Source organism: Schistocerca serialis, chromosome 4 (genome assembly GCF_023864345.2).
Source record: "Schistocerca serialis cubense isolate TAMUIC-IGC-003099 chromosome 4, iqSchSeri2.2, whole genome shotgun sequence".
NCBI lineage: Eukaryota > Metazoa > Arthropoda > Insecta > Orthoptera > Acrididae > Schistocerca > Schistocerca serialis.
The window spans coordinates 48629317-48643052 of record NC_064641.1 but is presented as its reverse complement, the minus strand read 5'-3'; the positions used below and the strand labels follow the sequence as shown (position 1 = coordinate 48643052).

The following is a 13736-nucleotide window of genomic DNA, read 5'->3' as shown; positions in this document are numbered from 1 at the left end:
GGCGGAGTCCCCTTAATCGCAGGAAGTTTATTAGACAGTGGGGACCTTTGCAAAGTTTCCGAGTTTGAGCCTCGGTCTGGCACACAGTTTGAATCTACCAGGAAGTTTCATATCAGTGCACACTCTGGTGCAGAGTAAAAATTTCATTCCAGATAAGATTCATTGGAGGATTTCACCCTGACAAGGAGTAAAACATAAGGAGGAATCTTCGGCCTGCTATTTCCAGAGGAGGAAGACGGCCTGATAGAAGGCAGATGCCAAAGCCTATGCAAGATGGGTCACAAGGTATTCCACGAGAAACAACACATCCGTACACAAGCCTTCGAGGGTGCAGAGACAAAGCATTCCCAACACAGCCACTCGCTCAGTTTGATTAAATAACAGACTGTGGCAAGTTAATGAGACTGTCGTAGAATAGGTGTCACTTAAGGCGTCACAAGGCTCAACGGCAATCACGAATGGCAATGGCAATGGCTGTGTTCCACTGCAGGACTAGCCGGCAGCGAAAGGGGCCTGTCGAGAAGGAGGTGGCAGTGCCAGCAGCCTGAATAATCGTATCAGGCACATAAGAGATAACATCACTACAACCTGACAAAGAGGGGTAAACACAACCTGGGGGGTATATACAGGCAATCAGAGTGACTGAAAGCCACAGGAGGGGGGGGGGGGGGGGTTGAGGGGGGGGGGGGGGGGGGGAATGACAGAATCAATGGTAAATAGTCATTATGTACAGCGAACATTGTACTGAAGGGAGAAGAGGAGGGGAAGTGAGCAGAAGATCAATGGCACAGTAAGAGCTATAAGCAGCACTAAACTGGGTAGGGGAAACATCATTAAGAAGGCACAGGCTGTGGTCCACAAGAAAATAGTCTATGAGGAGACCATGACAAGATGAAAAAGCACTGCTCCACAACGGGTGATTGGCATTAAAATCCTGAAGAAACAAGGAAGGGAGGGGGGAGTTGTTGAAGGGGGACAATTAGGGCAGCAGGTAAAGGTGGCTGCCAGGAGGGAAACAGAGATTGCAAACCAAGACCCCAGAGTCCAAGTGGACCCGGACAGCAACTGCTTCCAATGTGGTACAAAGGTGGATCCAAGTTCTAACAATGTCCATATGGACCAACGTGCAAACGCTAGCCCCCAAAGGATTGACCCAGTTTCAACAGAGAGCACAGAATCCACAAAGGGTCAGTAGGGGGCATCAGTAAAATGAGATTCCTGGAAAATGAAAAGCTGTGGAGTTAAAGAAATAACAGGCTGCAACTCCAGAAGGTCACTGTAGAATATGTTACAATTCCACAGAATAAGCACAGAACAGGGATCCAAATGGGAGGGGAATGAGCTGAAGCTCGTCACACTGTCAGATAGCCATCAGTCACTGGCAAGGATGGATCGACATCCACAAACAAAGAGGTCAGACTCAGGTTTCGAGGGGGGAAACAGCACCTCTGGGAGCACCGAAGGGGTCTTGTCCCAGCACATATGATTCTTCTTCTTCTTCTTCTTCTTCTTTTATTCTTCTCCTTCTCCTCCTCCTTTTTTGTAGGTTGAGAAGGGCTGGGCCCAGAGAGAGAGAGAGAGAGAGAGAGAGAGAGAGAGAGAGAGAGAGAGAGAGAGAGAGAGCAGCCTTCAGTTAGATCTGGAACTAAAAGATAGTGGGTGACCTTGGGGTGCACAGACTGTAGGTCCTGTTGGCAACATGTGGCAGCAGACATCTCATCAGGATGATGCAAGGGGGAGGGGGCCTCTCACCAGGAGATGCCGAAGAAGTGTATTCAGTATATGTTCTAAGGACTATACTGTTTGTAAAAGAAAATATGGAGCACAGTATAATAAATAGTGATATCCACAGTTATAATACAAGGAAGAAAGAGGATTACCACATAAAATTCAGAAATAAGAAAGCAACCGATCATAATCCATTTTCTGGTGGAAGATTTTTTTACAACAGACTGCCAAATACCATAAAAATGTTAAAAGGAAACATATTTAAAATAAAATTAAAGCAGCTGTTAATTGCTAAATGTTTGTACTCCATCAAGGATTTTTATGTTGAATGTACTTTATTTCTACTACTAAACTATTTTTATTGTTCATGTATGTACTGACTGACTATGTCCACGACTGTAAAAGTTATTATGGACAAATAAACCATTATTATTATTATTATTATTATTATTATTATTAAGTGGGTACACTTCAGCCAGATAGGGGACAGCACCCAGAGCGGATAGCTTGGGCACTGCAAGAGAGGGTAGAGAACAGAGAGCTCAGGACTGGGATGAAGAGCAGAGAGGATGGGAAAAAGGACGTAACAGAGGCCAAGTTAGATGTCACAGAGACAGGGTGAAGGTGGTCATATTTCTGGTGAGCCTCAGAATAAAATAAACGATCGAGGGACTTACACTCCTGAATCTTCTTCCCCTTCACATAACCCGGGCCAACCAGCAAATGGCCATGACAATTAATGCACATGGGTGGAGGAGTATAGGAGCTCCCCTCACAGAGTGGGCGTCTACATTCACTGAGTAGTGTATTGGGTGCACAGGGGGAAGACATATGCCAGAAACACAAACACCTAAAACGCCTCTTGTGTGGCAGGACATACAGCTTCAAGTAATACCAGTAAACCATTACCTTGACCAGTAATTTCCAAGAATGCTTGCAAGTGATATATATTGAACACACGACTGTCTTGGAGTAAGATATCGATTCTGTTTACAGTGATGACACACAACCTGCAGCAAAAAATCTCACTTCAAGCAACAGCACTGACACATTATAAGTAGTAATAATAATATTTTTTTAGTATTCTCACCAAGATGACCGAAGCAGCTACAGTTTCCAGTAGTGTTAGACTCAAGTGGCATGATTTGATTCCTAGGTTGAGTATGATGGAAAATTATTTGGAATTCTGTAGTGAGGGCCATCTGCTCCCAAATCACAACACTAGAAATTGTGTGGATTGCTAGGGGAGAACTGCGTCAAACTAGGTTCAAGAAGTAGCAGTCACGAGTCCTGTTACAGTTGTATCACAGCAAATGTTGGAAAAGAACAAGTATAAAGAAAAACACATGGTTTGATAATTTTAAACTGACAATACAGCAAAGTATTATTTTAGTTTCCTACTGGGTTACAGATTATATACTGTAAAACACAGAGTCAGAAAGTGGACTGTCCATTTATACTGTTTTGTGACTGTTACAGATTCTGTCGAGAAGTAATTGTGACTAACTACAGTGGTCCAACAGCTGATGTCAACAAGATTGTGGAAATAAACGAGTCACACACAACAACTCGAAAATATGGGAAAGGACGGCTTCCCAACAAAGGAACTGAACAAATTTGGGTATATGGAGGCATAGAAAGAGAATCAAGAAAATTTTTCATTGTGAAAGTGTATTCCAAGACTAAACGAACTTTAGTGCCTCTTATTAAGAACTTCATCTTGCCCAGCACCAAGCACCAATGTCATTAAATATGGATGGAAATCATACAACACTTTGAAGGAAGAGGGATTTCACCATGAGTTTGTAAACCATTCTGTCAAATACGTGTCTTTTGATGCTCCATCTGTGCACACACAAAACATCTAGCGATTACGGAAATCCCTGAAATCAGCCATCAGAGGAGAAGAATGGCCAGGAGACAAAAATTAACTGTATATTTTTCAATACATGGTAAAAAACTTCCCTGTGAGACTTTACCTGTTTTCTTAACAGATGGTTGGTTGGTTGGTTGGTTGGTTGGTTGGGGAAGGAGACCAGACAGCGTGGTCATCGGTCTCATCGGATTAGGGAAGGAAGTCGGCCGTGCCCTTTCAGAGGAACCAACCCGGCATTTGCCTGGAATGATTTAGGGAAATCACGGAAAACCTAAATCAGGATGGCCGGACGCGGGATTGAACCGTCGTCGTCCTGAATGCGAGTCCAGTGTCTAACCACTGCGCCACCTCGCTCGGTTTAACAGATGTTGCTAGAGCATACCCCAACTATGGAAAAAAAAGGACTTCTACTGCCTGCACACAGAAAATATGGAATTGTCCTGAATGAAGATACTGATGATAAGTAAGGTAAGTGAAATTACATTTAATGTCGCCATTACACAATTTTTATGTATTGCTTTTGTTGTTGCCAATATTACAACTCAAATCCACGTCATTCGTCTTCTGTCATAGTTGTTCTGATCGCTGTAAATAAAATCGATATCTTGCTCTGCGACAGTCACACTTTCGATACATGTCACTTGAAACGTTCTTTGAAACTACCCCTTGTCTTCCTCCGAGAGGGTGTCCCCCTCAAATGCTGGACTAAAGGCACCTGTATCGAAGCAACTGTCCTTATGGCCTTGGTGAACACGACAAACAAAACGAACACCTTGCCGTTCCAGATAGGCCCAGAGTTCCTCATCAGTTTGAAGGATGAGGTCCCTATAAAAAAAAATGACACCCTGAACCACATTCAAAAACTAGTGAGGAGTAATGGACACTGGAATGTCACCAAGGTGGTCACTGGCACGAAGGTTTGAAGACTGGGTGGCAGAAGTAGTTCTAATCAACAGCGAACTCGACTGCACCTTACTCCGAGAGTCCACTTTGCCAAACTTGTTTTCAATTATTTATACAAAAAGTATTGATTTGGTGGCAGTGAAAGTGTCCCCAACAGTCCTGGTGCAAACCTGGGATTGGGGAATGGGTTTCACCACAAGTCAGCAAGCCTGGTCCTAATCCCAGGGAGTAGCTACAGAAGGGAAGACCACAGGGTCGTAAGAAGTAGTGTGAAAGGAGCGATTCCCAACTAAAGAGAGAGTCGCGGAAGAACAGGCAGTTTTTTGGAGTTTAATGCGTTTCATATGCAAAGTGTCCACCCTGATACCACCCGCTCCAATTAGGGGTTCTCCTAGTGGTTGCCACCTAGCCACAGCAAGGTCTGTCTGGCATAGTGGCCATTGCCAGGAGTTCTGATGCTCAAGAATAACAAGCAACCATTACTAGGCATGCATGGGGAGGTAGCAGCTCACATATCAGAAGTATGATCCCTGTGTTGTGAGGGGCTTAAGCAAACCAGTAGATAATGACCCCACCGCACCAACTGGCTACAATGCTGGCTACATAGCATGAAAAGGACAAGGGCAAGAGTAAAAGATGGGAGAGGTGGTAAGGTCACATCAAAGACACTAAGTAATATGCTCTTCCCAGTTGGCTCACACTATGGAGGCAAAATTCAGAATGGGAAGTCAAACCCCAAAGGGGGACCAAAAAGCCAGGAAAAAAGGGGTGGAGCAGACAGAAATGTGAGGAACCAGGAGGATAGCCAGATCAACATAAGCAAGAACATCAAGAGGGGGGAAGGAGCAAGGACAGGGAGGATGGGGAAAGGGGAAGGGAATGCAGGAGAAAAGGGGAAAAAAGGCTGCAATAACCTTGAGACCTGTGGGGCAGGAGGTTCAGAGACGCTGTGTGAGAAGGCAAAGTGAAAAAATTGGGTAATGGTAATGGGAGAGTGTGGAGAAGTAAGAACCGAATTTGGCAATTGCATAACAGAGTAGGTGGAGACACAGGACACCGGCTAGTGAGTGTAATGGAAGAGAAGTATCTGAAAGAATTAGAGGAAATAATTAACACTGGGTCCAGTAGAGTGGAGTTAATGAGTGAGCGAGTGTGCGAGAGAGAGAGAGAGAGAGAGAGAGAGAGAGAGAGAGAGAGAGAGAGAGAGATATTGCCTAGTTTACAACTAACTGTTCTCCACAAGTTAAGTGCTCAAACTGTGTTGCTGGGTGTGGGGGTGAGGTTGATGATTAGAGAAGAGGAGAGGGAGCAGGAAGATGGCAGCAAGAGACCTTTTGTGCAGTAATAGGATCAATAACTATTAGCAGCAACTACTAATACAATGAACAGAAAATTAAATTTGTTTTAAATATAATAGGAAGAAGACCTGCAACAATAGCTTCGCTCCAATTCCTTTTGTGTGTTTTTCCCAACTGCCAACACCTTTTTGCATCAGAGAAGTAGACACAGTTGATGCTTTCTTCCTTCTTAAACCAGCAATATCTCCATCTACAAATGAGTTGACTTTGTTGTGGTGCCGGAACTCTAATCCGCTTCCCTCATCTTCCTCACTTGAAAAAATAAAAACAACTGTTAGACATTATCATCATAAATAACAAACATCACAATAGCTGTAACAGTGATAAAGAAAAATCTGCTCACTAGTTGAGTTCTGCAGCAAATATCAGCTAGTAATAGTGAAGACACTGTTCAATAACCACAAATAGAGGACACACATTTGGAAATGTCCTGAAGACGCAGATTCCAGTTGGATTACACCATTCTTGAGACATGGATTCTGAAGTCATAAAATGGGCTGTAAGGCATACCCAGGAACAAATACAGATTCAGATCACACTTAAGCAATGATGAAAAGTACGATGATGTTTAAGAGAACTTGCCGGAACAATCAATGTGTGAAGAATTGGGATACTGAAGTATTGAAGAATGATCAGGTGCATTTCATGTTCACAAAGGTTGTTGATACTGCAATAATGAATACCACTGTAGGTGGTTAAGTTTAACAGGAATGGATGTCTCTGAAAATTGCAATCTTAGAGGCCGGAAAACTATATACACCGGGTGGTTATAATTAAAGTGCACCTACTCATCGAGGTCCAGCGTAGTCATAGTTATGGTATGGTAGCAAAACCTGATAGATAAAATAATGCATTAATGTGGAACCGATTTACGCTGGAAAAAATTAGTTTCAATTGTGGCCACCACGCGCAAACCTGGCAAATCACAGGTGAGCTTTGTGTGGTACCTGGAAGAGGAAAACATCCAATCCTGGTGGAAGTTATTGGCACGGTAGCTGTTGCTGTAACTGATCATGCAGCACATGCCACTAACCAAGTAGTACTTGTGCTCATGCATCCCATGGTCAACAGTACGGAAAATTTTGCAGTCTATTTTACACTAGTACCTGTCAAAGATCTAGATGACGCACCAACTGAAACATCATGATCCACAACACTGTTCTGAATTTGCTCTTCAGTTTCTGGCCCAGGTCTAAGTTGTTGACAAGTGGCCAGGAAATATGGAGTGACAAGGCACATTTTTCACTACAGGCTGCAGTGAATATAGAGAAGTCACAACTTTGAGGCAACAAATTGCTCACCCAGTGAAAGCAACCTTCCATGAACATGTTTTCCAGATGCATGACCTGCAAGATCACCGGATCTGAATACATGTGACTTTTGGTTTAAGTAACACATTTACCAGGACACATTCATTCTCTAACTGATCTGAAAGCCAGTTACAGAAACACATTGCTCAGATTCCACTGGAACTGCTGTGTGAAATTGTTGCAGTATTTCATCGACCTCTCCGGGGCTCATACTGAACAAACTGTGTTAAGCTATGGTTAATAATAAAATCAACACTATGCCTTTCTTGTTTGACCTTTTCTGTCCATGTCCTGTTTGTAATTCACTACATATGCAAACATTTCTGTACGCCTTTCCTGCATTCACAGTACCAGATTTGCACCTGGTGGCAAAAATTAAAACTAACATTTTTCCATTGTAAATTGGTTGTGCATTGACGCATTAGCATGTCTACCAAGGTTCCATGCAATATGGTAATTACAGCTCAAAATGGACCTCTGTGAGTAGCTGCACTTTAGTTACAACCACTCAGTAGAAAGACGAAAAACTGCAAAGAAACCTTAGGTAACAGGAGAAAAGCTTCAATTGATCAACAGAAGAAGGAGGTATAAAAATGTCGGAGATAAGACTAGAGTACAACAATGTAAGTCACTTCTTACTGTTCGTTGTGATCTTCAGTTACAACAATGGTTAGATGGAGCTATCCGCACTACTCCATACTACATGAGTTTCTTCATCTCTGCATAAATACATCCCTTGGTTCCCTCTACAATTGTTACCTCCCCCCTCCCTCCCCACTGTTAGCATAGCAAACTGATGATTCCTTCTGAGTAGGGGGGCTAGAAGTTAGAACAATGCAAATGATGATATTACAGCCAAGACTGAATGAGCGTTTTGTCAAAGGAAGTACAGAAGTCTAACATATATGGCTTCTGTAACAAACTTTATAAACAACCTAACATATAAATTACCTTGATGTAGTAGCTATATCAGCACCTCTCCGTCTCCGAGTGCCAAATCCAGCCCGTGTCTCCTCCCCATCCTCACTATCTTCTTCTTCTTCTTCTTCTTCTTCCTTCTCTTTCTCATTTTCACCAGGCTTCTTCTTGCCTGCTTGCTGTATGCCACCAGAGACGAAACTTACAGGGGCTGTATAGCTATATCCTTTTCCACCAACTGCACCCCTAAAGCTGGCTCTAGTTGATGTTCCTCCTCCACCTTCATCACCATTTTCATCAGCCCAGATACCTGCAATCAGAAGTAATATAAACTGACTAAGAAATGTAAAGATCACCAAAAATAAGTTTGATATTGTTTGTGATCCCAACATTGTTTACAATGTAGTTCACTACATATTTATGTCTGCACTGTTCACATTTCTGTCCATACTGGCAGGAAATGTTTCTCATGGTGTACCCGCTTTAACAGCTACGCTATATTCAGTGAAGAGGACAATTTATTGATGTGTGGTACTGTTTAAATTCCACCCAACAGTAAAGATAAAATGTATCAAATTATGTGCTGAGAGTAATTTTTTACACAAGCTGAACATGGATAATGCTTTGCTCAACTTCAGTAGGACTCATAGTATTTGTAAGATACACATGTGCTTTGGGGAAATCAGTATGGTTCAAAATGAGCACACTTTGTACACTGCAATTGCAGTATAGATACTTTTGTTGTTCCAAGACGATGAGTTTCAACAATCTTATGTTGCCATCATCAGATCTTATGGAACTTGTTATAAAATTGTGATGTTACATTATATGGAGTCAAAGCATGAAAGACACTCCCTACGTATACAGGTCTTGACAGAAGTCCAGTTGATAAAATGCACACAGATGAAAAATGCACACAGACAACAAAATCCACACAGATGTTAAAACCTTTGAATCATCCACGCACTTTGATGGCTGCACAGCACTCTGCAGCATGGACTACACGAGGATTTTATCAACCGTGTGCGCATTTTATTGTCTGTGTTCATTTTATCAACTGGATTTTTATCAAGACTTGTATACGTGGGGAGTGTCTTATGTTTTGACTTCTTGTAATGTAACATGACAATTTTATAACAGGTTCCATAAGATCAGATTATGGTAGCATAAAACTGTTGAAACCAGTCATCTGGGAACAATAAAAGTGTCCACACAGTGGTTACAGCATATGAAGTGTATTCATTTTCACATCACAGTCTAATTTTGAAGTTCTGTCAAATATGGTAGTACATTTGTATTAAAGAAAGACGTCAATCTCGGGCAAGTGATATCAGTGAATTAGAGGATTACTATTACACCCTGTTATTTTTGGCAATAAAGTGGTGCTTTTCTGGCCATCCATATCCACCCCACATTTCAAAGCAAGTTATATCTCAAATATGACAATGTATATGGAGCATGGGCTAATGAATCATCTACAAGTGACTCATTTAAGTAAACCACGCTGCAAAACACGAACACTGAAGGAAATCAATACAGAGTACAGACGAGTGAATTAAAGTTCTTGAGGATTTGAACTGAAGCAATACAACTACATAAACAGAAAAATGAAAAGCAACCACCATGTGGAATTTTAGCTAGAGGAATGAAGATTAAGACATACTTGAAAAGGGGGCTCTATGAAACAAAACAGGAAGATCAAGATTGGGGTAGTGTGGTCATATGAGAAGAACAAGATGGGAGAGGATACCAAAGGGCAAATTAGCCGTAAAGTTTCAATGATAGAGTCAAAAACGAAGAGCAAGTGACAAATAACTCAAAAAGAGTGAAGGAAAATGTGGATTGGAAGGGAAGTAACTGGAATGTAGAAGCTTGTGTTTCTCGCTGCCCCAGTCAAATTCCAGAAACAGTGAGATGATTATGACATTGAAATACTTTATATCAAAATGACTACATAAATGGCAAATGTTCATTCTTCTTAATGCCATAAAAAAGAAATATCTTTTGTGTCATGTAATCATGACAAATTTACAAATTATTTTTAAAGTTCAAAGGATACCACAACAAAATAACTGTGACTGAAAGTGATTGTACAGCACAGGAAATAAATAGACATAAGTAAGCATCAATTTGTGCATTTCCTTCTCCACCATTCTCTTTTTATCTTTCATCATCCACTGTTCGCTCCATTTCTTCATTATAGGGGAAGGGGCAAGTCTTTTTCATGACAAAGTTTAGTTGGAATTCATGAATTTTGTAACAAGATAAACTACTGACATTGTTCTCTCTTCCCATTTCATCTTATTTGCTTTATTGAAACCGTTATGCATGCTTGAAAGTAATACTTGTATTTATATGAATCTATATAGTAATTTCTGTCTAAATTTACACTTTTACTTTGCAAACCACTTAATACTATGTGGTGAAAAGTGCCATTAACTTTATTCTCTCCTCCCCTAACACAACTGCAAATCAGATTCACATTTCTCTGATTTTATACATTGAAATGAAATGGTCATATGGACTCTAGCGAGGAGAGACTGTCAGGGGTTGTGTCAGCCACCTGGTGTAAGTCTTTCTATTTTACACCACTTTGGTGTCTTTTACATTGATGAAGATGAGTTGAAATGGTTAGGACAACACAAATACCCACTCCACGAGCAAAGAAAATCCCTGACCTGTCAGGAAATCTGACATAGAAGCCCCCAAACTGCAGACAGCAACACTAACCACTAGATCACTAGCCGCGGACTGGTTTTATGCAAATGCGAGGTATTAATGTTTGTCCTCTCTCAGAAGGTAGGTGATTGGCATATTAAGAATAAATATTTACACAATAATACCTTTTCTTCTAATGCACCCAACATCACCTACTGATATTTGTTGAGTATATCTGTCACACTCATTCTAACTAAACAAAGAGTTTATGTCTCGCATGCAACTCATCTCTGTACCTTTGCAGGTCTTCTGCTAATCCCAATTAAAAAATTCTTCTCACAAATGAAGTAGCCAGCAAATACTTTACACCTTTTCCATTTAACTATAGTAGTTCAAGTTGTTGTTTTTTATGCATAAGCATTGTGTGGAACTTTATTGGTTACTTGTAAGTGGTTCCTACTGTGGTCTAACACCACTAAAATTAAAATAAAAAATGATTAACTACACAATTATGGTATGATATTCTACCTGTACAAGTCATTCCTATATTAATTTTTGTATGTAATCCACACTTTAGCAGAGCCTGGAATTTTTTATATTACACTCACCAATTTGTGACAAATGAGTACCATGAACTGATGCTGTCATTACAGTATATGGGGCATTTCAAGAACAAGGAAATCAAAAAGTGCATTTTTGGCCATTTTGGACTAATCCCATTTTTAAGTACCATTCAGGAAGCTACCTTACAGAGCATAAAAGATTCATGTCCACATATTGTAAATAACTGTTACAGGACTGGTAACACTGTTGAGAATGGAGGGAAGCAGTCCTTAAGATGCAGAGCATGTCATGCAAGGAGACACAACGAAAGATCTTTAAGGGAAACAGAAGGGAAAAAAAGGCCGAGTTTCTATCAAACATCAATATAAAGAAAGAAGAGTACTAAAATGGGAGGTGTACATTAAGGGCCAAATGGAATCAGATGTTTGGGGTTATCCGTACAAACTTGCAAAAAACAATGTTCAGTCACTACTGTATTATCAACCCTTAGACGATCCGACAGCACAATGACAACAGACTGGAAGATATCAGTCTACTTAGAGGAAATAATTAACACTAGGTCCAGTAGAGTAGAGTAGAGTAGAGTTAATGAGTGAGTGAGAGAGAGAGAGAGAGAGAGAGAGAGAGAGAGAGAGAGAGAGAGAGATTGCCTAGTGTACAACTAACTGTTCTCCACAAGTTAAGTGCGCAAACTGTGTTGCTGGGTGTGGGGGTGAGGTTGATGGTTAGAGAAGAGGAGAGGGAGCAGGAAGATGGCAGCGAGAGACCTTTTGTGCAGTAACAGGATCAATAAACTATTAACAGCAACTACTAATACAATGAACAGAAAATTAAATTTGTTTTAAATATAATAGGAAGAAGACCTGCAACAATAGCTTCGCTCCAATTCCTTTTGTGTGTTTTTCCCAACTGCCAACACCTTTTTGCATCAGAGAAAAGAACAATGGAAGAAACAGAGTAGTATCAACATCTTCATTCTGAATTGCTAAAGGAGCACATGAATGTGGTTACATTTGCCCAGGAGGAAGTGAGACTGGCAATAATGAAATTAAATTTGTGGATGTAACCCACAATAGCCTAGAATAATTTTATAATACATTCACCAACTTATGATGCATAAGTACATAAACTGATGCTGTACAGTGTACAGGGCATTCAGAGAACAAGAGAAACAAGTAAGTTTTTGGTCATTTTGGACTAATTCGCTTTTAAGAACCATTTATGAAGCTCCTCGAGAACACACAAAAACCATGTCCATATGCTGTAAATAACTGTTACAGGATTGGGAATACTGTTAAGCACGAAGTGAAGCAGTCCTTAAGATGCAGGGAAAAAATCTAGACCAGGGACAGTGGCGTACTTCCATGTTTCGTGCAGGAATGTTGTCAGCGCTTGCCATGAGGTACGAGTGGCACAAAGAAGGCGTGTCAGCTGTTTGTGTTATGCCGCCAATGAGAGAGCAGCAGTAATACATTCGGAAAAGGGTCAAACATTGCTGTAAACAAGGATTACAAAATCGCATCGCAATGCATGACATATTCAAAAACAGATCTGGATCCAGAACTTAATAATGAGGAATTGCTTTGTTTTTATTTAGAAGTGGAAGTTCTAAATGATGACAGTTTTCCTATTACTAGCACTAAAGTTCCAGCCATGGTAGCAACAGATCCTGTTTTAAGGGCAGGTTCTCATTCAAAATGGTCGAAAATTCAATTTTTTTTTTTTTAATTGCTGTTTTGAAACGTATATGTGCCTAGAATCTTGGGACAAAGAAGTTTCTACAGTGCATTGTTCAATTCAGTGTTGCGGCCACCCTGGGGCTCTCAGCCAGAGACGCATGGCTCAGATTGAAAACTTGTCATACTGTGATGCATGTTCACAAAATGATTTATATTGCAGTATGCAAGCAAACATATTAGCTGAAAAAGCTGATGAACAATGTGTGCAAGTTGCCAAATGCAGGATATCCAGTTCAGCTAGATCATCTTTTCTCACTAAATGAGGGAATTGCTCTTTAGAAATGATTCAAGTTAGAGGAAGGGTTGATATATGGAACTTCAGACAAAACATAAGTAACAGAAACACTCTTTTTGGTCAAGTTTTAGCCAAAATATAATTTTTGGTCTGCTATATTGGATTAGCCATTTTGAATTTTGAAAATCTATCTTCAGATTTGTATTCAGTGACATCAAAAATATATAACAACATGTAGTTTTTATGCAAATTGAACTAATAATACATTTCAAAGTTTTCCCTAAACTTTAAACAGGTATTTCTCGAGAAATGATTTTTCAAAACTGTGTGCAGCATAAAATAACAACAGTTCAACCTATTAACTTCTACCTTTGACCCCTGAAAAGTAAACACTTTTCTTGGGAGCCCGTACCCGTAATGTATGAAATTTGTTTACATTAACTATTT

At 40.5% G+C, this 13736-nt stretch overlaps 1 protein-coding gene across 2 annotated transcripts in view; it reads right to left on the bottom strand.

Annotated features, from left to right (window-relative positions):
- LOC126473782 (tuftelin-interacting protein 11) overlaps window positions 1–13736 on the bottom strand; it is a 145559-nt gene that overhangs the window by 97543 nt on the left and 34280 nt on the right. Inside the window, exons 3-4 of one of the 2 annotated variants that reach the window (XM_050101050.1) lie at window positions 8127–8403; window positions 5934–6117 (exon numbers count right to left, since the gene is read on the bottom strand). In XM_050101050.1, coding sequence (XP_049957007.1) covers window positions 5934–6117; window positions 8127–8403 — 461 coding nt within the window. Of the gene's footprint in view, window positions 1–5933; window positions 6118–8126; window positions 8404–12178; window positions 12246–13736 lie in introns of those variants that run through there. The other variant, XM_050101051.1, reaches the window with a different exon arrangement.